The sequence below is a fragment of the Solanum verrucosum genome, unplaced genomic scaffold (assembly GCF_900185275.1).
Source record: "Solanum verrucosum unplaced genomic scaffold, falcon-dt-bn FXZP01000170.1, whole genome shotgun sequence".
Lineage (NCBI taxonomy): Eukaryota > Viridiplantae > Streptophyta > Magnoliopsida > Solanales > Solanaceae > Solanum > Solanum verrucosum.
Window position 1 is genome coordinate 1,702,488 of NW_026020395.1, and position 23,436 is coordinate 1,725,923.

A 23,436-nucleotide genomic window follows, 5' to 3' on the forward strand; every position below is an offset into this window, starting at 1 on the left:
GCAACTTTGTTTTTCAAACATATAGTGTAACGACCTGATTTCCGTCGTTATAGAAAAGCCAAATGGAGAAAAAATTGGGGTCATAAAACTTTTTCGTAGTAATTGGATTTTCCCAAACTAGTCTAGATTTGGACGAAATCGGAGTCATTCAAGTGTAGGGAAATCTGGTAACAATCGGGTGAACCATTTATGATTTTTATTACATGAGTAGTTAGATAACTCGTTAAGGAATCCGTACGACTTTACGAAATTGAATTCAGGCGAGTAGAACTCCCGAAATCGATCTTAGTGTAAAAGGTATTTACTGGAGTGTCGTGGGTTAGAGGTGTGTTGTGAAATGAGAATTTTTAAATTCTTGAAATAACTCTCTGTCTCAAGAATGCCGCTTTGGCGCTGGGTTTTGCCGCTTTGGCGGGGTGGTGGCCGTTGTGGCGGGTCCGACGCGAATTCAAGTTGTTAATAAACCTCTAAACGACCTTATTATGCACTTTTCCACTTTTAGAGCTAAAGAACGACCCCCCATGCGACTCCTACTCATTTTTTACCATTCTTGAGGCTAAATGTAAGGTTTTAACTCCCCAAAATCCATTTTTTGATCCGTAGAACGTAATCTAGTGGGTCATTATCGATGGGGGAGGGTTTTGACCTAGAAATTATGGTGGAAAAAGCCCTAAATTGGGGAGTAGAATTTTGGGTTTGGTCTAGGGTTATTGGGTTTGTTATAATCCGGATAATTAGACCTTTGATTCTTGATCCTTGCATATAAATTATTGTTTGTAGACCTAGAACAAGCGGAAAGAATCTGGAAATAAAAGATTCAAGTGCCTTAGGGGATTCAAGCTTGATTTTGAGGTAAGTGTGGTTGTGATTCTATGATTGTGTGATGTATGTTTGTTCTTGCTTCATTATGATACATGTATATATATGTCGCATTATTGATCACACTTGTTGTAAATAAGGATAATTGAATAATTGTATGTCATGAATTACCTCTTGTTGTATGATTGTGAGAATATACATTGTGATTATGGTTTGTTGAATGAGCGGGTGTCACGATCCGACACACTAACTTGGATCGGATTGCCACGTTCCGACATACATATGGGATCTGCTGCCACGTTCCGGCATAACTAACTTGGATCGAATTGCCACGTTCCGACATAAATATGGGATCGAATTGCCACGTTCCGGCATGCTAACTATTTGGGTTTGGGTTCCATGAGAGGACCATTGAATTGGGTTTCGTGAGAGGACCATTGAATTGTGTTGTGTATCTACTTGTGATGAGTTCGTTCATATCTAATGATGATTGATATTGGAAGACGGTATATTGCGCTAAATTGATATAACTATGATATGTGAGAATCGTGAAGTTATTCATTATTCATATATGTTGATGATATTGTATATGTTCGATATGTGCATGTAATTATATTGTTGTATTGACTAATGTATGTTACACTTAGTGGGATAGCCGCGTGATCCTACCAGTACACGGTGGTTATGTACTAATACTGCACTTGCTCTTTCTTTGTTGAGTACGTGGCATCTTCAGGTGTCTATTGATAGACCTCAGCTAGGTGACTATGAACGTGATCTGATTCAATGGTGAGCCAGTTCTTTCAGACTGCCATGGATCTTCCTCGTTTAAGTCCACTCTTTTCGGACTCAGACTTTTGTTTTAGGTGTTGTTTAGTTTCGGGGTTGTACCCCTTGTTCTTAGACTTATCGTTAGTAGTGTTTTGGTACGTTGACTTTCAGGTTTTAGAGGTTATTCTTCTGCATTTGTTTAGTTATTGTTGAACTTATGTTAGAGTTTAAGGAAACTTTATTGTCTTTCCTTATTAATTGACTTATATGCCTTAGTTTTTAGATTATTTGCTTGGTTTGGGTTGTAGTAGTGGTTCTCACACCGGAGTGTTAGTGTGGGTGCCAATCACGATGGTCTGGGTCGTGACATATAACTTATAATATATGTATTTTTAAGCACAACAATATCTAATAGCTATGAGAAATGTACCATAGATAATATATCCTTCAACCATACCAAAATTTTAAAATATTGAAATCAAAACAATACATTGCATTATTGATTTTTTAAAATATTGGAAACATAAAAACTTTAAACTAATATGACCATCTCTCTTGATGAATCTTTAATTTCAACAAAATTAAGATTACTTCTTCATTTTAATGAACTTGTAGTAAACTGATGTGAACATCTCTTGATTATGACCTCTTTCAGAACTAGGGGATGACCTCAAAGGCGGATTACCACCATGGCCCATTCCAGGACTATGAAACGATTTAAACTTGCGATCAACATTGCTAGTTTCAAGACTAGGAATTGTTATAACATGCTGTTTTTTCAATTGTTTTCTTGCTTCAAGACATGGTGCAACACAAACTACCAAAACCAAAACAACCAAAAGCATTGTTGCAAAACGAGCCATTGATAATTGTTAAAATATAGAAGTAATGGAATGAAGAGATGTGTGAGTTTATGAAGAAAAAAATAAGTTATTTATAGGCAACAAATTAGAGATGAAAATGTTTTCAGGAATGTATCTAGAAGTGTAACGCTCAAATTAGGTCAATAGTAATAAATGCAATTGTAAGAAAATAGAATTGGCATGGAAAGTGTGTAGGTACACATGAAAACGTCAATTTGTCTTGGGAATTGCTTGTTTTACAATTACCTCTATTTAAAATTAATTGAATTGTTGAGCCATTTTTCATTTTTCAAATTAACTTAATTGTTTAATTTTCTAGACTACTTTTAAAATGTTCTTCTAATTTTACGCTTCATTAGTTAGTATTGAAATTAGTTATTTATTAATATTTAATTATTTTAATAGGTCAGGTTATTACTATGACGTAGGTATTAAGATTTAGCATGGTTCTCGATCGCCACTGGTTCACAACCAGTTAGCTTCCATATTTAATTATATTATTTTATTATCATATTATAAGGTAAGTGGTTATATATTGCCATAGGTAAGTAAATATTATTTGAATACAGTTAAAATTATGATAATTGGAGGAATTAAGACTCACCTTAGGCTTGAACTTTAGGAAAAAATAACCATATATTTGGATGAGTTTTTGAGTCTAGGTTAGACATAAAGTAATATGGATGTCTACAAACGTGCCTACTTACGAATTATGCATACTTGATAGATTGGAAACGTTATGAGACATTGAGGAAAAGAAAAACATTGGAGAAGTAGCTTGCTTGACTTCGGCTCTTCGGTGGAGGTAAGTTATGGTTTATCCTATGTGATAGATAGACTCTTAATAGTGATTGATAGTCATTGAGTGATATTGTGAATTTTTCTATGTACTTGGTTGTTGTAATTTGGATAATATATATGTTGTTGTGATTGGTTTGTAATCCCAAGACCACAAAATCCATAATCTTGAACTTGTTGGTTTGTACTTTGGATAATATATATGGTTGGATTGGGTGCCACGAGCCGGCACGGTATTATTGGATCGGCTGTTACGTTTCAACACGATATTATTAGATCGAGTGTCACGTTCCGATACGGTATTATTGGATCGGGTGCCACATTTCGGCACGATATTATTGAATCAGGTGACATGTTCTGGCACGGTAACATCAAAGGAAAATATATTGAAATAACTTAAAGTACTCAATCTCAAAGAAACCATTTCCCAAATAAGCATGGTGTGGAGGCATGAGTCCTCATGTGTGATCTTGATATTGTTGATTGATTATGTACTTACTTTAGTGTTGTTGTCATTGGTTCATGTTGTTGTTGTTTGCCACCTGCTAAGTGTCATAGTTGATTTTATACTATTACTCACTACGTATTAGTTTCTATTTTGAGTTGGCCGATGATATCTACTCAGTATATGTTCCCATGTACTGTCCCCTACTTGTGTTTTCTCATTTTCTTTTATGGAGTGCATCAAGTGTACCATCCACTTCGACTCTCCCTCAACTTTAGCCAGTCTCCAGCTCATCAGATTTCAGGGTGAGCTACTCCTTTTACCTTGTGCTGGATTCTCTCGGTTATGGCATGATGTCCTTAAATTTTTGACGTAGTGTCACGGCCCAAACCGTCGTGATTGACACTCACACTAACCCTCTGGTGGGAGAACCATTAATACTAATCAGCTAACCCTAAAACTAAGCATTTATAGATACAGAAACAGATTTAAATGCAGAAATAAAGTGGAGTTCCCATAAACTCCGGAAGACTAAAAAATCGATACTAAAACATTGCGGAAAATACCCCTAAAATCTCAAAGTCATGTACCAAAACATCTAAAGTTCAACAATCTAAGAAGAGAGTACAACCCCAACTAACATATGAATTAATTAAATAGTCTAAGTTCGAAGGAATGGACTAAACAAGAAAGAGAACTCCATGGCAGCCTGAAAAACTGGCTCACCCTTGAAATTCGATCTCGATCACTACTTTCCTAGCTGAGGTCTATCAGTACCCGCATGAAGATGCCTTGTACTAAAAAGAAAGCGCAAGTGTAGTATCAATGCACAATCAGAGTGTATTGGTAGGATCACGCGACTATCCCAGTAAACACAACATATACCAATAATCACAACAAGATAAACATGACATGCACAGAATGTAAACACATATACCATTATCAATCCTGACTAACTTACCATTCCACATTCTCTTTAACAAGTAATTATGATAATTCAATGGTTGGGACGTGGTACCCGATCCTAATTAGTGTGCCAAATGTGACACCTGATCCCCTATATGCACCGGAACGTGGCACCCGATCCAAGTTAGTGTGTCAAAACGTGACACCCGATCCATTCAATACAACCACAATCACAATTACACTCATATGTACCTTCTCAAAATCATACAATCAAGTGTCGAATCATGACATACATTTAATCATTCATTCTCATTTCATTAGGTTTGATCATAATGCTTCATTCACGTACATACATGCATCACAATGAAGTAATCACCAACATATATCACGCAAACAAGAAATCAAACAATCACCTACCTTGAAATCAAGCTTGAATCCTCTTAAGGCACTTGAATCTTCCCTTTTCGAATTATTTCCGCTTGTTCGTGGTCTAAAAACAACAATTTAATACAAGGATAAAAAAATGAGGCCTAATTACTCGGATTACAATCAACATTATCAACCCAAGGCCAAACCCATGATCCTAAGGTGTAGTTAGGGATTTTTTCCACCATCAATTCCAGTCTACAAATATTTCCCCAACAATAATTGCCCAAGAATCTAAGTTATAGGGTTCAAAATATGGATTAGGGGAGTCAAATTCTTACCTTTAGACTTTAGTGCTAGAAGAGGTGGAAAGTTGTTAAGAACTTACCCTCATTCATCCCTTAGCTCTCAAGAACGAAAATTGCAGAATAATAACATTTTTGTGGTATATTTCAGACTTAAGTCGCGACTGGCCCGCTACGCCGTACCTCGTACCGCCACAGCTGCCCCGCCCTGGCGGGTTGAATACCGTTCTGGCGGCTTGCGCGTAGACAGAACGTCAAAATTAGAGTCTGAAACCCCCATTTCACAACAAACATTCAATTCATGAGAATCAGAAACTACCCGTTCACGCTAAGGTTAATTAACGTCTTAGCTATCTACTCATGTGATCAAAATCATAATTAGATCTCTCATTCCTTACCAGATTTCTCTAGACCAGGCTGACTCCGATCGATTTTGTCCAAATCTGGACTAGGCCAGGAATTCTCAAGTTACTACGAAAAGTTTTCCTGCCCAAAAATTTTCTCCATTGGTTTTTCTATAACGACGGGAGCAGATCGTTACACATAGACTATCCTACTTATTTATTTTGATGTCTTTAATACTCTTAGACTTGTTGTTTTGAGAATAGATGCCCTTATGTGATGACTTTCAGGTTTTGAGGATAATATGTCCTGACTCTAGAGATTTCTTTTACTGAAACGTTAATACGTTTTGGGCTTCCACATTTTGCTTATTTTCGTAAGTTGAACAATTGATATAAGTTGGGGTTGAATTCGTTGGGTTTCCCACTTAGGATGTTAAGTGTGGGTGCCACTCATGACTCGTTTTGGGTTGTGAAATAAATACTGAGACTTTAATTTTTTGTAATAAAAATTAATATTGAGTGCAAATAATTTTTGAGCCATTTAAGTATAATAATAAATAGAAGAGTATAATTGATATATTTATTTATTGTACAATAATAAGTAAGAAGAAAATATGAAAAATAGTCAAAAAACTGAGGAAAAAGATAAATAGAATCCTAGGCCAAAGAGAGGTGCAACTTCATTTTTCTAACATATAGCTTATAATATATGGATTTTTAAGCACAACAATATCTAATAGTTATGAGAAATGTACCATAGATAATATATCTTTCAACCATGGCAAAATTTTAGAATATTGAAATCAAAGCGATACATTGCATTATTGAATTTTTAAAATATTGGAAACATTGAAACTTTAATTTCAACAAAATTAAGTTTCCTACTTCATTTTGATGAAATTGTACTAAACTAATGTGAACATCTCTTGATTATGACCTCTTTCAGAACTCGGGGATGACCTCAAAGGAGGATTACCACCATGGCCCATTCCAGGACTATGAAACGATTTAAACTTGCGATCAACATTGCTAGTTTCAAGATTAGTAATTGTTATAACATGATGTTTTTTCAATTGTTTTCTTGCTTCAAGACATGGTGCAACACAAACTAACATGAAAACCAAAACAACCCAAAGCATTGTTGCAAAACGAGCCATTGATAATTGTTAAAATATAGAAGTAATGGAATGATGAGAAGTGTGAAGTTATGAAGAAAAAAATATGTTATTTATAGGCAACAAATTAGAGATGAAAATGTTTTCAGGAATGTATCTAGAAGTGTAACGCTCAAATTAGGTCAATAGTAATAAATGCAATTGTAAGAAAATAGAAGTGGCATGGAAGGTGTGTAGGTACACATGAAAACGTCAATTTGTCTTGGGAATTGCTTGTTTTACTACCACCTCCATTTCAAATTAATTTCAAATTAATTGAATTGTTGAGACATTTTTCATTTTTCAAATTAACTTAATTGTTTAATTTTTTAGACTACTTTTAGAATGTTCTTCTAATTTTACGCTTCATTAGTTAGTATTGGAATTAGTTATTTATTTATATTTAATTATTTTAATAGGTCAGGTTATTACTTATGGGGTGTATTACGAGTTAGCATGGTTATCGATCGCCACTGGTTCATAACCAGTTAGCTTCCATATTTAATTATATTATTTTATTATCATATTATAAGGTAAGTGGTGATATATTGCCTTAGGTATATTATATTATTTGAATACAGTTAAATTTATGATAATTGGAGGAATTGAGACTCACCTTAGGCCTGAACTTTAGGAAAAAATATCCATATATTTGGATGAGCTTTTGAGTCTAGGCTAGACATAAAGTAATATGGGTCTTTAAAAACGTGCTTACTTACGAATTATGTATACTTGATAGATTGGAAACGTTATGAGACTTTGAGGAAAAGAAAAACATTGGAGAAGTAGCTTGCTTGACTTCGGCTCTTCAGTGGAGGTAAGTTATGGTTTATTCTATGTGATAGATAGACTCTTAATAGTGATTGATAGTCATTGAGTGATATTGTGAATTTTTCTATGTACTTGGTTGTTGTGGTTTGGATAATATATACGTTGTTGTGATTGGTTTGTAATCCCAAGATCACAAAATCCATAATCTTGAACTTGTTCTATTAAAGTGATGCCTTGAATAAATAAGGTTTAATGAAATATTTTTAAGGAAGTGGAAAGAGATGATAAAGAATGAAAAATGAATTAAATATATGGTTGGATTGGATGCCACGAGCCGGTACGGTATTATTGGATCGGGTGTCACGTTCTGACACGGTATTATTAGATCGTGTGTCACGTTTGGACACGTTATTATTGGATTGAGTGTCAAGTTTCGGCACGGTATTATTGAATCGGGTGACATGTTCTAGCACGATAACATCAAAGAAAAATATATCGAGATAACTTAAAGTACTCAATCTCAAAGAAACCTTTTCCCAAATAAGCATGGTGTGGAGGCATGAGTCCTCATGTGTGATCTTGATATTGTTGATTTGATTATGTACTTACTTTAGTGATGTTGTCACCGGTTCATGTTGTTGTTGTTTGTCACCTGCTAAGTGTCATAGTTGATTTTACACTATTACTCACTACATATTAGTTTATATTTTGAGTTGGCCGATGATATCTATTCAGTACATGTTCCCATGTTCTGTCCCCTACTTGTATTTTCTCGTTTTCTTTTATGGAGTGCATCAAGTGTACCATCGACTTCGACTCTCCCTCAACTTTAGCCAGTCTCCAGCTCATCAGATTTCAGGGAGAGCTACTCCTTTTACCTTGTGCTGGATTCTCTCGGTCATGGCATGATGTCCTTAAATTTTTGACGTAGTGTCACGGCCCAAACCCTCGTGATTAACACTCACACTAACCCTCCGGTGGGAGAACCATTAATACTAATAAGCTAACCCTAAAACTAAACATTTATAGATCCAGAAAAAGATTTAAATGCAGAAATAAAGTGGAGTTCCCATAAACTCTGGAAGTCTAACAATTCGTTACTAACACATTGCGGAAAACACCCTTAGAATCTGAAAGCCATGTACCAAAACATCTAAATTTCAACAATCTAAGAAGAGAGTACAACTCCAATTAATATATGAATTAATTAAATAGTCAAAGTCCGAAGGAATGGACTAAACAAGAAAGAGAACTCCATGGCAGCCTGAAAAATTAGCTCACCCTTGAAATCCGATCTCGATCACTACTCTCTTAGCTGAGGTCTATCAGTACCCGCTTGAAGATGCCTTGTACTAAAAAAGAAAGCGCAAGTGCAATATCAGTGCACAATCAGAGTGTACTGGTAGGATCACGTGGCTATCCCAGTAAGCACAACATATACTAATAATCACAACAAGATAAACATGACATGCACATAATGTAAACACATATACCATTATCAATTATGACCAACTTACCATTCCACATTCTCTTTAACAAGTAGTTACGACAATTCAATGGTCCTTTTCATAGAATTCATACCCAAACGGTTAATGTACCGAGACGTGGTACCCGATCCTAATTAGTGTGCCGGATGTGACACTCGATCCCCTATATGCACCGGAACGTGGCATCCGATCCAAGTCAGTTTGTCAAAACGTGACACCCGATCCATTTAATACAACCACAATCACAATTACACTCATATGTACCTTCTCAAAATCATATAATCTAGTGTTGAATCATGACATACATTTAATCATTCATTCTAATTTCATTAGGTTTGATCATAATGTTTCATTCACATACATACATGCATCACAATGAAGTAATCACCAACATATATCACGCAAACAAGAAATCAAACCATCACCTACCTCGAAACCAAGCTTGAATCCTCTTAAAACACTTGAATCTTCCCTTTCCGGATTATTGCCACTTGTTCGTGGTCTAAAAACAACAATTTAATACAAGGATCAATAAACGGAGCTTATTACCTAGATTACAATCAACATTATCAACCCTAGGCCAAACCCATGAACCTAAGGTGCAGTTAGGGAGTTTTTCCACCATCAATTTCAGTATAAAAACCCTCCCCCAACAATAATTACCCAAGAATCTAAGTTATACGGATCATAATACGGATTAGGGGAGTATAATCCTTACCTTTAGACTTTAGTGCTAGAAGAGGTGGAAAACTGTCAAGAACGTACCCTCGTTCACCCCTTAGCTCTCAAGAACGAAAATTGCAGAATAATAACATTTTTTAGGGTTTATTTCTGACTTAAGTCGCGATTGGCCCGCTACGTTGGTCCCCGTCCTGCCACAGCGGCCTTGCCATGGCGGTTTGAATACTGTTTTGGCGGCTTGCGCATAGACAGAACGTCGGAATTAGAGTCCCAAACCCCCATTTCACAACACACATTCAACTCATGAGAATCAGAAACTACCAGTTCACGATAAGGTTAGTTAACGTCTTAGCTATCTACTCAGGTGATCAAAATCATAATTAGATCTCTCATTCCTTACTAAATTTCTCTAGACCATGCTGACTCCGATTGATTTTGTCCAAATCTGGACTAGCCTAGGAATTCTCAAGTTACTCTGAAAAGTTTTCCGGCCCAAAAATTTTCCCCGTTGATTTTTTTATAACGACGGGAGCAGGTCGTTACACATAGACTATCCTACTTATTTATTTTGGTGTCTTTAATACTATTAGACTTGTTGTTTTGAGAATAGATGTCCTTATGTGGTGACTTTCAGGTTTTGAGCATAATATGTACTGACTCTAGAGATTTCTTTTATTGAAACGTTAATAAGTTTTGAGCTTCCACATTTTGTTTATTTTTGTAAGTTGAACAATTGATATAAGTTGGAGTTGAATTCGTTGGTTTTCCCATTTAGGATGTTAAGTGTGGGTGCCACTCATGACTCGTTTTGGGTTGTGAAATAAATACTGAGACTTTATTTTTTTGTAATAAAAATTACTATTGAGTGCAAATAATTTTTGAGCCATTTAAGTATAATAATAAATAGAAGAGTATAATTGATATATTTATTTATTGTACAATAATAAGTAAGAAGAAAAATATGAAAAATAGTCAAAAAACTGAGGAAAAAGATAAATAGAATCCTAGGCCAAAGAGAGGTGCAACTTCATTTTTCTAACATATATCTTATAATATATGGATTTTTAAGCACAACAATATCTAATAGTTATGAGAAATGTACCATAGATAATATATCTTTCAACCATGGCAAAATTTTAGAATATTGAAATCAAAGCGATACATTGCATTATTGAATTTTTAAAATATTGGAAACATTGAAACTTTAATTTCAACAAAATTAAGTTTCCTACTTCATTTTGATGAAATTGTACTAAACTGATGTGAACATCTCTTGATTATGACCTCTTTCAGAACTCGGGGATGACCTCAAAGGAGGATTACCACCATGGCCCATTCCAGGACTATGAAACGATTTAAACTTGCGATCAACATTGCTAGTTTCAAGATTAGTAATTGTTATAACATGATGTTTTTTCAATTGTTTTCTTGCTTCAAGACATGGTGCAACACAAACTAACATGAAAACCAAAACAACCCAAAGCATTGTTGCAAAACGAGCCATTGATAATTGTTAAAATATAGAAGTAATGGAATGATGAGAAGTGTGAAGTTATGAAGAAAAAAATATGTTATTTATAGGCAACAAATTAGAGATGAAAATGTTTTCAGGAATGTATCTAGAAGTGTAACGCTCAAATTAGGTCAATAGTAATAAATGCAATTGTAAGAAAATAGAAGTGGCATGGAAGGTGTGTAGGTACACATGAAAACGTCAATTTGTCTGGGGAATTGCTTGTTTTACTACCACCTCCATTTCAAATTAATTGAATTGTTGAGACATTTTTCATTTTTCAAATTAGCTTAATTGTTTAATTTTTTAGACTACTTTTAAAATGTTCTTCTAATTTTACGCTTAATTAGTTAGTATTGGAATTAATTATTTATTTATATTTAATTATTTTAATAGGTCAGGTTATTACTTATGGCGTAGGTATTAAGAGTTAGCATGGTTCTCGATCGCCACTGGTTCATAACCAGTTAGCTTCCATATTTAATTATATTATTTTATTATCATATTAGGTAAGTGGTGATATATTACCTTAGGTATATTATATTATTTGAATACAGTTAAATTTATGATAATTGGAGGAATTGAGACTCACCTTAGGCTTGAACTTTAGGAAAAAATATCCATATATTTGGATGAGCTTTTGAGTCTAGGCTAGACATAAAGTAATATGGGTGTCTAAAAACGTGCTTTCTTACGAATTATGTATACTTGATAGATTGGAAACGTTATGAGACTTTGAGGAAAAGAAAAACATTGGAGAAGTAGCTTGCTTGACTTCGGCTCTTCGGTGGAGGTAAGTTATGGTTTATCCTATGTGATAGATAGACTCTTAATAGTGATTGATAGTCATTGAGTGATATTGTGACTTTTTCTATGTTCTTGGTTGTCGTGGTTTGGATAATATATATGTTGTTGTGATTGGTTTGTAATCCGAAGATCACAAAATTCATAATCTTGAACTTGTTCTATTAAAGTGATGCCTTGAATAAATAAGGTTTGATGAAATATTGTTAAGGAAGTGGAAAAAGATGATAAAGAATGAAAAGTGAAATAACTATATAGTTGGATTGGGTGCCACGATCCGGCACGGTATTATTGTTATTGGGTGTCACGTTCTGACACGGTATTATTAGATCGGGTGTCACGTTCGAACACGGTATTATTGGATCGGGTGTCACGTTTCGACACGGTATTATTGAATCGGGTGACATGTTCTGGCACGGTAACATCAAAGGAAAATATATTGAAATAACTTAAAGTACTCAATCTCAAAGAAACCATTTCCCAAATAAGCATGGTGTGGAGGCATGAGTCCTCATGTGTGATCTTGATATTCTTAATTTGATTATGTACTTACTTTAGTGATGTTGTCACTGGTAAGTGTCATAGTTGATTTTATACTATTACTCACTACATATTAGTTTCTATTTTGAGTTGGCCGATGATATCTACTCAGTACAGATGATATCTACTCAGTACATGTTCCCATGTACTGTCCCCTACTTGTGTTTTCTCGTTTTCTTTTATGGAGTGCGGCAAGTGTACCATCTACTTCGACTCTCCCTTAGCTTTAGCCAGTCTCCAGCTCATCATATTTCAGGGTGAGATACTCCTTTTACCTTGTGCTGGATTCTCTCGGTCATGGCATGATGTCCTTAAATTTCTGACATAATGTCACGACCCAGACCGTTGTGATTGACACTCATACTAACCCTCCGGTGGGAGAACCATTAATACTAATCAGCTAACCCCAAAACTAAACATTTATAGATACAGAAACAAATTTAAATGCAGAAATAAAGTGGAGTTCCCATAAACTCCGGAAGTCTAACAATTCGATACTAAAACATTGCGGAAAACACCCCAAGAATCTGAAAGTCATGTACCAAAACATTTAAAGTTCAACAATCTAAGAAGAGAGTACAACCCCAACTAACATATGAATTAATTAAATAGTCTAAGTCCGAAGGAATGGACTAAACAAGGAAGAGAACTCCATGGCAGCCTGAAAAATTGGCTCACCCTTGAAATCCGGTCACAGATTAGGGGAGTAAAATCCTTATCTTTAGACTTTAGTGCTTGAAGAGGTGGAAAACAGTCAAGAACTTGGCCTGGTTCGTCCCTTAGCTCTCAAGAATGAAAATTGTAGAATAATAACGTTTTTGGGATTTATTTCCCACTTAAGTCGCGACTGGCCCGCTACGCCGGACCCTGTCCCGCCACAACGTCCCCGCCCTGGCGGATTGCGCGGAGAGAACGTTGGAATTAGAGTTCTAAACCCCCATTTCACAACACACCTTCAACCCATGAGAATCAGAAACTACCTGTTCACGCTAAGGTCAATTTGGGAGTTCTACTCGCCCGAATTCGATTCTATAAAGTCGTACGGGTTCCTTAACGTCTTAGATATCTACTTATGTGATCAAAATCATAATTAAATCTCTCATTACCATATTTCTCTAGACCACGCTGACTCCAATTTCGTCCAAATCTAGACTAGGCTAGAAATTCTCAAGTTACTACGAAAAGTTTTCGAGCCAAAAAATTTTCCCCGTTGGTTTTTCTATAACGACGGGAGCATGTCGTTACACATAGACTATCCTACTTATTTATTTTGGTGTCTTTAATACTCTTAGACTTGTTATTTTGAGAATAGACGTCCTTATGTGATGACTTTCAGGTTTTGAGGATAATATGTACTGACTCTAGAGATTTCTTTTATTGAAACTTTAATAAGTTTTGAGCTTCCACATTTTGTTTGTTTTTGTAAGTTGAACAATTGATATAAGTTGGGGTTGAATTCGTTGATTTTCCCACTTAGGATGTTAAGTGTGGGTGCCACTCATGACTCATTTTGGGTCGTGAAATAAATACTGAGACTTTAGTTTTTTGTAATAAAAATTAATAATGAGTGCAAATAATTTTTGAGCCATTTAAGTATAATAATAAATAGAAGAGTATAATTGATATATTTATTTATTGTACAATAATAAGTAAGTAGAAAAATATGAAAAATAGTCAAAAAACTGAGGAAAAAGATAAATAGAATCCTTGGCCAAAGAGAGGTGCAACTTCGTTTTTCTAACATATAGCTTATAATATATGGTTTTTTAAGCACAACAATATCTAATAGCTATGAGAAATGTACCATAGATAATATATCTTTCAACCATAGCCAAATTTTAGAATATTGAAATTAAAACAATACATTGTATTAATGAAGTTTTAAAATATTGGAAACATTCAAACTTTAAACTAATATGACCATCTCTATAGATGAATCTTTAATTTCAACATAATTAAGTTTCCTTCTTTATTTTAATGAACTTGTAATAAACTGATGTGAACATCTCTTTATAATGACTTCTTCCTGAACTCAGGGATGACCTCAAAGGAGGATTACCACCATGGCCCATTCCAGGACTATGGAACGATTTCAACTTGCGATCAACATTGCTAGTTTCAAGTCTAGGGATTGTTATAACATGATATTTTTTCAATTGTTTTCGTGCTTCAAAACATGGTGCAAGACAGACTAACTATACACCTCCGTCCAATAATAGCCAAAGCATTAATTATACTCATTTCCTTATTAATTGTTAAAATATACATCCTCCGTTCAATAATAGTTGTCCACTATACTATTGGGATGTCCAACAATACTTGTTCACTTTATAAAATCAATGGATAATTTTACACTTAGTTCCTAATTTACCCTTATCATTAATTATACTCATTTTCTTATTACATTTTTCAAGATATTCTATTTATTATATTCAAATGGTGATATGGTAAAATTACCCTTTTATTTATAATTTTATTGGGAATATGCCAAATTAATAATGGACAACTATTTTGGACAGAAGAATATAAGAAATGAAATGAAGAGAAGTGTGAGATTATTAAGAAAATAATAAGGTATTTATAGGCAACAATTTATAGATCAAAATGTTTAAGAGATGTATCTAGAAGTGTAACGCTCAAATTAGGTCAATAGTAATAATTGAAATGGTAAGAAAATAGAAGTGTCTTGGAAATTGTGTAGGTACACATAAAAATGTCAATTGTCCTGGGAATTGCTTGTTTAAAGTCCAATTGTGTAGGTACACACAAAAATGTCAATTTGTCCTGGGAATTGCTTGTTTTACTTTAAACTAGAGAATTTGGCATCGCTTCATGTTTTTATGAAAAATATATATATTTAAAAAATTAAACATGATACAAGAAATAAAAAATCAACTATAGAAATAAGAAAATGATAAAATCACAATACAAATATTTTGTAGAACTAGAGCAATTATATTTTTATTAACAAATATTTTTCAAAATTAAAAGGATAATTTATTCAGGATTTTTTTATATATTATAATGTTAATAGATATAATTCGACTAAACATATTTAAGGACTTTATTTTTTTCTCATTTTTATTAATTGATAAATGTATTGTCTGATGAATCTTCCTTTTAGTAAAAAATAGTAATGAAACTAAAAAATAGGAGGAAAAAGATATAAGTATTTCTATTTCATTTCTTTTTTTTTATATTCAATTCTTTCATTGTCCTTGTTTTCTCTTATTTTTCTTCATCGTCTAAATAAATATTTTTCTCTTATTTTTCATCATCATCTAAATAAATCTCTATTGCTAATTTTGTGTATATATCTTATACTATTATTTTGGTAATTATTTAAAAGTAGACGAAATGAACAAATTATAAGAAAATGTGAATGGTTCTTCACCATAAGAAACACTTAAGAACAACGTATTTCAATATTTAATATGCATTTTTTTTTACCATTAGTAGTAAAATTTAAATTTATGTTGTCTTAGTTAGATGTGTTCTGAAAAGTTACAAATAACTAATTTGAGCCTAAATGACAATGTAATTTACCATAATTAAAAAAAGTTATAAGAACCTAAATTCAAAATAAAATAAAATATCGAACATATGAAAAAAAAGTAAGTAAAAAGAGAAAAATTACAATACATTTTTGTAAAGTCCTTAGTCACAAAAAGAAAGATGAAAAAAATTTACATAATCAATGAACATATTTTTGAACTTTTATTCGGCTCCCATTTTATCCACATCTAAGAGCCTTTTCATGGAGTCAAAATAAAATATAAATATGATACTACAACAATAATATAGAATATCACTATTTTAAATATGAAATAAAAATAATAATCTTGAGTAGAAATATTCTGAAACAAAAAATATGAATTTATATAGACAAAATTGAAGTAATATCATAAGGTATCTTAAATTTTGAAATTATATAGTTGGGGGTTATGAATATGAAAATTTAAAGAAAATGAGTTAATTATTAATTAAAGTTGAAGGCCAATACGTATAGTTTATGGAGGTAATTTTTTTAAATAAATAAAAGAAGGAAAAAATAAAATAATGAAGAGAAAAAAAAATTTATGAACTATTCAATGTTTGTTGGGTGTTTAAATTTATTAGGAAAGCAAGCAAATCAACTTCATCTTAACAAAATTGAAAGAGGAAAAAAAATACAAGCAATATCTTGAAAGGTTGAAGTAGTAAATATTGAGACTTTTTTTTTTTTTGTAATTAAGGATAATAATGAGCATATAATTTTTGAGACATTTAAGTATAACAATATATAGAAGAGTAGTAATTGATATATTTATTTTTTGTACAATAATAAGTAAGTAGAAAAATATGTTTGTCAAAAATTTGAGGGAAAGAATAAATAGGATCCTTGGCCAAAGAGAGGAACAACTTCACTTTTCTAACATATAGTTTATAATATATAGATTTTTAAGCACAACAATATCCAATAGCTATGAAAAATGTACCGTAGACAATATATCTTTCAACCATAGCAAAATTTTAGAATTTTGAAATAAAAACAATACATTACATTAAGGAATTTTTAATATATTGGAAACATTCAAACTTTATACTAATATGACCATCTCTCTTGATGAATCTTTAATTTCAACATAATTAAGCTTCCTTCTTCACTTTGATGAACTTGTACTAAACTAATGTGAACATCTCCTCGTAATGAATTTTTGAAGAATATATCTTTGATCTTCATCAAAGTGAAGGACATATCATGTCACTATCTTTTCTATGATTTCTTATGGAAAAGATGAAGGATAAAATTTATAAAAAAGAGAGAAAAAAAACTATGCTAATAGAAAAAAATGAAAAATAAATATTCAACATCTGCATGGATGATTGTTATTAATAGATTTGATAAGAAAGGAGTTCAAAAGGCATGTTATTTAAGTAGAAAAATTATAAATAGATGGAGGTTTTTTTGTAACTCATCAGATATAATTAGAATAGTAAATATGATTGAATTTCTTATTGGGAAAAATTGTATAAAATAGCAAACTATTAATTCAAATTAAATGTTATAACCACGGTTTCATTTAATTCTAATCCGTAGCAAACACTTTTCCATTCGCCTCTCTCCCCAGAAATCTCACTCGCCACTCTCCCTCGCCTCTCTCACTTTATACAAACACAAATGTATAAATTGTGTTTGTGTTTGTATAAACCGAGAGAAAACTATATATACAAATACAAATACATATCTCTTCGTTCTATACACTTATAATTATACAATACAGATCTTCCTCTGCCTAGTTCTCTTTTGCCTTTCACTCTTTCTTGTTTTATACAAACACAAATTTATACAAAATACAATATATAATTTGTGTTTGTATAAAGCGAGAGAGATTTGATATACAAATACAATTGTTTTAACTCGATTCAATTGCATGTGAATTCAAGTTTTATGCAGATATACAAACACAAAGACCATATGCATATACAAACACAATTTTCATAGACACAGACGCCTTATTTATACAAATCGATGTGATTTATACAAATTAGATGCCAACGATTTTATACAAATCAAAGATGTCTGCGATTTTTAAAAAGATCTGATGTTTCATAGCAAACAATGTTTGCTATGGAGTGCAAATAGCAAAACTGTAGCTATAGAGCGTTAATATGATTTTTATGTTTGCTAAACCTAAAACTTACTCTTTCTTATTTAATAAAGAAAATATTTTATGAAAAAAATTAAGAAAAAATCTTTAAAAAAATCTCAAAAAATAAGTCTGAATGGAAGCCACAGAGAAGTGTCACATCACATCATCTATGTTTCTCCTTTACATTATATATAGATTGAGAAAAATGTCATAAATAGTTTCTTATCTAACTCCGCCCAATAATATTTATTCAATTTATAAAATTGATGAATAATTAATTATATTGTGTTTATTTAACCTTTGTCATTAAATACTATTCATTTTTTAAAAATATTTTGATGATTTATATTTAATAAGGTTGATTTGCTAAAATTACTGCTATTATTTACTACTTCTTAGTCCCCGTGTCAAAACGGGGGGGGGGGGGGGGAGGGGGGTAGAAATACGTCCAAAATGAAACCTTAAATATAAACTTGTTGGATTTAGTTCTTTAAATATTTAAAAAATTATCAAGTTTGGTCTTTATTCATTTTTTTTATACTTAGGCTTATATTATTAAAAAATTCACCCGTTTGTGAATTTAAATATTTTAATTCTTTTTTTCAGTTTCTTAATTGAATATTTAATGTAATTTTGAGTGTGATATAGGTAGAATTTCTCCCACATATATAAGATAATTTTAATTGCTTGGTTTGAAGCACAGATTAATTACTTTCACTACAACTTCAAATTTAATATGACACCTTCCTGTGAATTTAGGTGATTAGGATAGAAAACAATTTCTATCAGATTTTTTTTAAAAAAATAAAAAACTTTTCTTGAATTGTTAAAAATTAAAATTTTGTTGTTAATATTGTTTTAAATAATAAAAAGATCAATTTTACTGATTAAAAAAACAAATGCTCCACTTAGCATTTCAGATTATCCTTAACTAAGTCAAATAAATTATTAGCATTTTATATGTATACTACTACTTACAACGTTTAATTAGTTGAGACTTTTGGAATATTTAGTCATTGCCAAAAATTCTCTTATAATATAAGAGGGAGTTTATGATGGGACATTGTGATGTCCAATCATAAACTCCTTATATAATATATAATATATAATATAAGAAATCATTTTTTCTACTATATAATATATATTTATTTTTCTACATAAGGGAGTTTATATAATATATAATAATATAATATAATAAATCATTTACAAATGACTTAAAATATTTCATATTTAAAGGATATATAATAAAATAGGTTCACTCTCAAAATTCTATCCGGGTCACATATATTGGGACAGAAAAAATAACATATATCATTTTAAAATTACCAAAAAAGTATTATAAATAATAATAATTAACAACTTAAAATATCTTAAAGACATTTTAAAAGGGTTAATTTTGTAATTGTAATTCTACTATTATATAAGAGAGAGTTTATCATGGGACATTCTATGTGTCCCATCATAAACTCCCTATATAATATATAATATAATAAATCATTTTTTCTACTATATAATATATATAATATATATTTATTTTTCTACTATATAATAAAAGGGAGTTTATATAATATATAATATCATAATAAAACCCCTTTTATTATATAGTAGAAATAAATATAAAATATATACATAAATATATATATATAATATAATATATAATAATATAATATAATAAATCATTTACAACTGACTTAAAATATTTAATATTTAAAAGATATATAATAAAATAGGTTGACTCTCAAAATTCTATCTGGGTCACATATATTGGGACAGAAAAAATAACATATATCATTTCAAAATTACCAAAAAAGTATTATAAATAATAATAATTAACAACTTAAAATATCTGAAAGACATTTTAAAAGGGTTAATTTTGTAAGTTTATCCATATCACATAAATTAGGACAAAGTGACCAGTAATGTAAGTTATTTGAAAGTTACATAAAAATATTATAAATCACAATAATTAATAACTTAGAACATTTTTTTAAAAATGCAAATTTCGATGACTCTTCAAATTTCATTTGTGTCACATAAATTGAGACAACAAAAATAACATATATTGCGTCCATTTTAATTTATTTGTCTTAATTTTTTTTTATATTTAAAAATTGCGTAAAAATACTATAAATCATGATAATTGACAACATAAAATATTTCAAAAATAAATACATATAAAAAAAATTGATTAATTCTTGAAATTAATCTATCGTTAAAAATTATGTATAAAATACAATAAATCGTGATTTTGACCACTTAAAATATTTATTAAAAAACAGAAAAAATTAATTGACTGATTGTTAAAATTAATCTATCAATATCACATAAAATGAGACAAAAGTAGTAATATGTATTGTTTAATGTGAAATTATTGAAAACTACATAAAATGTATTATAAATGTTAACAATTAACAACATTTGATTGAATCTTGAAATTTTATCAATGCTACATACATTGAGACAAGTGGAGTAATATATATTAAGTATTTAAAAATTACGTACAGCCATATTGCTTTCTGTAGGCTTCGAATTATCGTGGTCATTTTTTAGGCTGATACAAGTTTTGTACTTTTTTTTTTAATATTATAAATCGCAATAATTATTAATTTAAAATATTTTTAAAAATATATTTAAAATTTTGTTGGTTTCGGGAATTTTATTTATACTATATAAAATGGGACAAAGGAAGCAACATATATAATTTACAAATGACTTAAAAAACATTAAAAATTACAATAATTACCAATTTAAAATATTTAAAAGCTATATAATAAAATAGGTTCACTCTCAGAATTCTTTCAGGCTCACATATATTAGGACAGAAAAAATAACACATATCATTTTAAAATTACCAAAAAAGTATTATAAATAATAATAATTAACAACTTAAAATATCTGAAAGATATTTTAAAAGGGTTAATTTTGTAATTTTATCCATATCACATAAATTAGAACAAAGTGACCAGTAATGCTGGTTATTTGAAAGTTACATCAAAATATTATAAATCACAATAATTAATAACTTAAAACATTTTTAAAAAAAAAATTAAAATTTGGATGACTCTCCAAATTTTATTTGTGTGACATAAATTGAGACAACAAAAATAACATATATTGGGTCCATTTTAATTTATTTGTCTTATTTTTTTTTGGGTTTTTTATATTTAAAAAATGCGTAAAAATATTATAAATCATGATAATTGACAACATAAAATATGTTTTGAAAAAAAATACAAAAAATTTCACTCATTCTTTAAGTGAATCTATCGTAAAAATACTATAAATCATGATAATTGACAACATAAAATATTTCAAAAATGTTGTATGTGGATAGTCTTATTGTGCATTGAATAGCGTCAAATAAAGTACAAGTTTGTGATAAAAAAACTTATTCCTTTATCCACGCAAACAATCGCTTCAAAATCTCCGTTATTAGCCCCAAAACATACTATTTATATTATTGGGCCCGTGCCCGTGCATAGCACGGGCAACATTACCTAGTAATAACTAGAAGTACATGTTGATCAAAATATATCCTTAATTCATAAATGGTCATATATGTCCATGAACATACTGTCACATAATATTGTACTTAAAATATTGCAACCTACCGCAAAATCAAAAGTTGCACATTTACTAATTGAACGATCATTGACCAATATCATGACTCGAGACTGACATAAACCTACGATCAACATGGCCCATTTCAGGACCAGGTGGGCCAGAATGGTCGGCACCAAGACTAGGGCCAGGCTTCAAGTTGCCATAAACATGGCTCATTCCAGGAACAGGTGGGCCAGAATGACCGGCTCCAGGACTAGGGCAAGATTCAAGTTGCCATAAACATGGCCCATTCCAGGACCAGGTGGGCCAGAATGGCCGGCTCCAGGACTAGGGCTAGGATTCAAGTTACCATAAACATGGCCAATTCCAGGACCAGGTGGGCTGGAATGACCAGCTCCAGGACTAGGGTCAGGATTCAAGTTGCCATAAACATGGCTCATTGTAGGACCAGGTGGGCCAGAATGGCCAGCTCCAGGAATAGGGCCAGGATTTAAGTTGTCATAAACATGACTCATTCCAGGAACAGGTGGGCCAGAATGGCCGGCTCCTGGATTAGGGCCAGGATTCAAGTTGACATAAATGTGGCCCATTCCAGGATCAGGTGGGCTAGAATGGCCGGCTCCAGGACTAGGGTCGGGATTCAAGTTGCCATAAACATGGCCCGTTCCGGGACCAGGTGGGCCAGAATGGCTGGCCCCAGGCCTAGGACCAGGATTTAAGTTACCATAAACATGACCCATTCCAAGACCAGGTGGGCCAGAATGGCCGGCTCCAGGACTAGGGCCAGGATTCAAGTTACCATAAACATGACCTTCTTTGCATGGGGCCGAAGAAGCCAGGTTAGTTACCTTCTTATCCATGTTGTTCAATTGTCTTCTTGCTTCAAAACATGGTGCAACACAAACTAACATAGTAACCAAAGCAATCAAAAGCATAAATATTGCAAAACGAGCCATTACTAATTGGAGAGTGATGTCTAATTAAATATTGGGAGCAAAAAGGAGAAAAATAAATAAATGAAATGAAGTAATGTAAGTTAATTAAGCAAAAATATGTTATTTATAGACAACAAAAAACAACCGTTTAAGAAATCTAGACTATAGGTCATTAATTAGTAATAATTGAAATTTTAAGAAAAAGAAGAGTTTTGCTTTGTGCATCCTATGAAGTGTCTTGGTAATTGGGTAGGAACAGAAGAACTAAACTAGAGAGTAATTAATAAGCAGTCGGCGTTTGCTGTTCCCATTATATAAACTTGCTTATTGGCCCTCTTGCTCTACGTACAATATTATGGTTGTGTGTAGAGCTGTCAAAATAGGTCAGCCTACCCTACCCTACCCTACCCAATCATTGCGGGCCAAAGAATTTGATGGACTGGGGCGGGGCGGCCCTTCATTTCAAAGGGCTGTAAAATGGCCAACCCGGCCCAACCCCAGAAGGCTCAAAGGCTGGGGCGGGCTGGCTCTTTTTTTTTTTTATGTCAAATCAATGTCATAAACAGTAACATTGTTTCAATAATTCTAAATAAAATCTAGCAATAAATATTTACAGAAAAAAATAATAATATCTGAAAAACAAACTAGTAAACTAAAGAACACTTATGATTAAAACTTTAGTTAACAATATATAATTACTTAAAGTATTTTTTAAAATGTAATCAAGAAACTAATTA

General features: G+C 31.9%; 2 protein-coding genes across 2 annotated transcripts; both read right to left on the reverse strand.

Moving 5' to 3' along the window:
• Positions 1-9,884: 9,884 nt before the first annotated feature.
• Positions 9,885-11,214, reverse strand: LOC125839230 (uncharacterized). Its single transcript, XM_049518198.1, has 2 exons — positions 10,995-11,214; positions 9,885-10,027 (listed from the first exon to the last, which is right to left on the reverse strand). The coding sequence occupies exons 1-2, from the start codon at positions 11,212-11,214 to the stop codon at positions 9,885-9,887; spliced, it is 363 nt and encodes a 120-aa protein (XP_049374155.1).
• A 10,634-nt stretch (positions 11,215-21,848) lies between these two features.
• LOC125839231 (uncharacterized) lies at positions 21,849-22,720 on the reverse strand. The gene is made up of 2 exons (XM_049518199.1): positions 22,007-22,720; positions 21,849-21,953 (listed from the first exon to the last, which is right to left on the reverse strand). Exons 1-2 carry the CDS (start codon positions 22,718-22,720, stop codon positions 21,849-21,851), a joined length of 819 nt encoding a protein of 272 aa, XP_049374156.1.
• Positions 22,721-23,436: the final 716 nt, after the last annotated feature.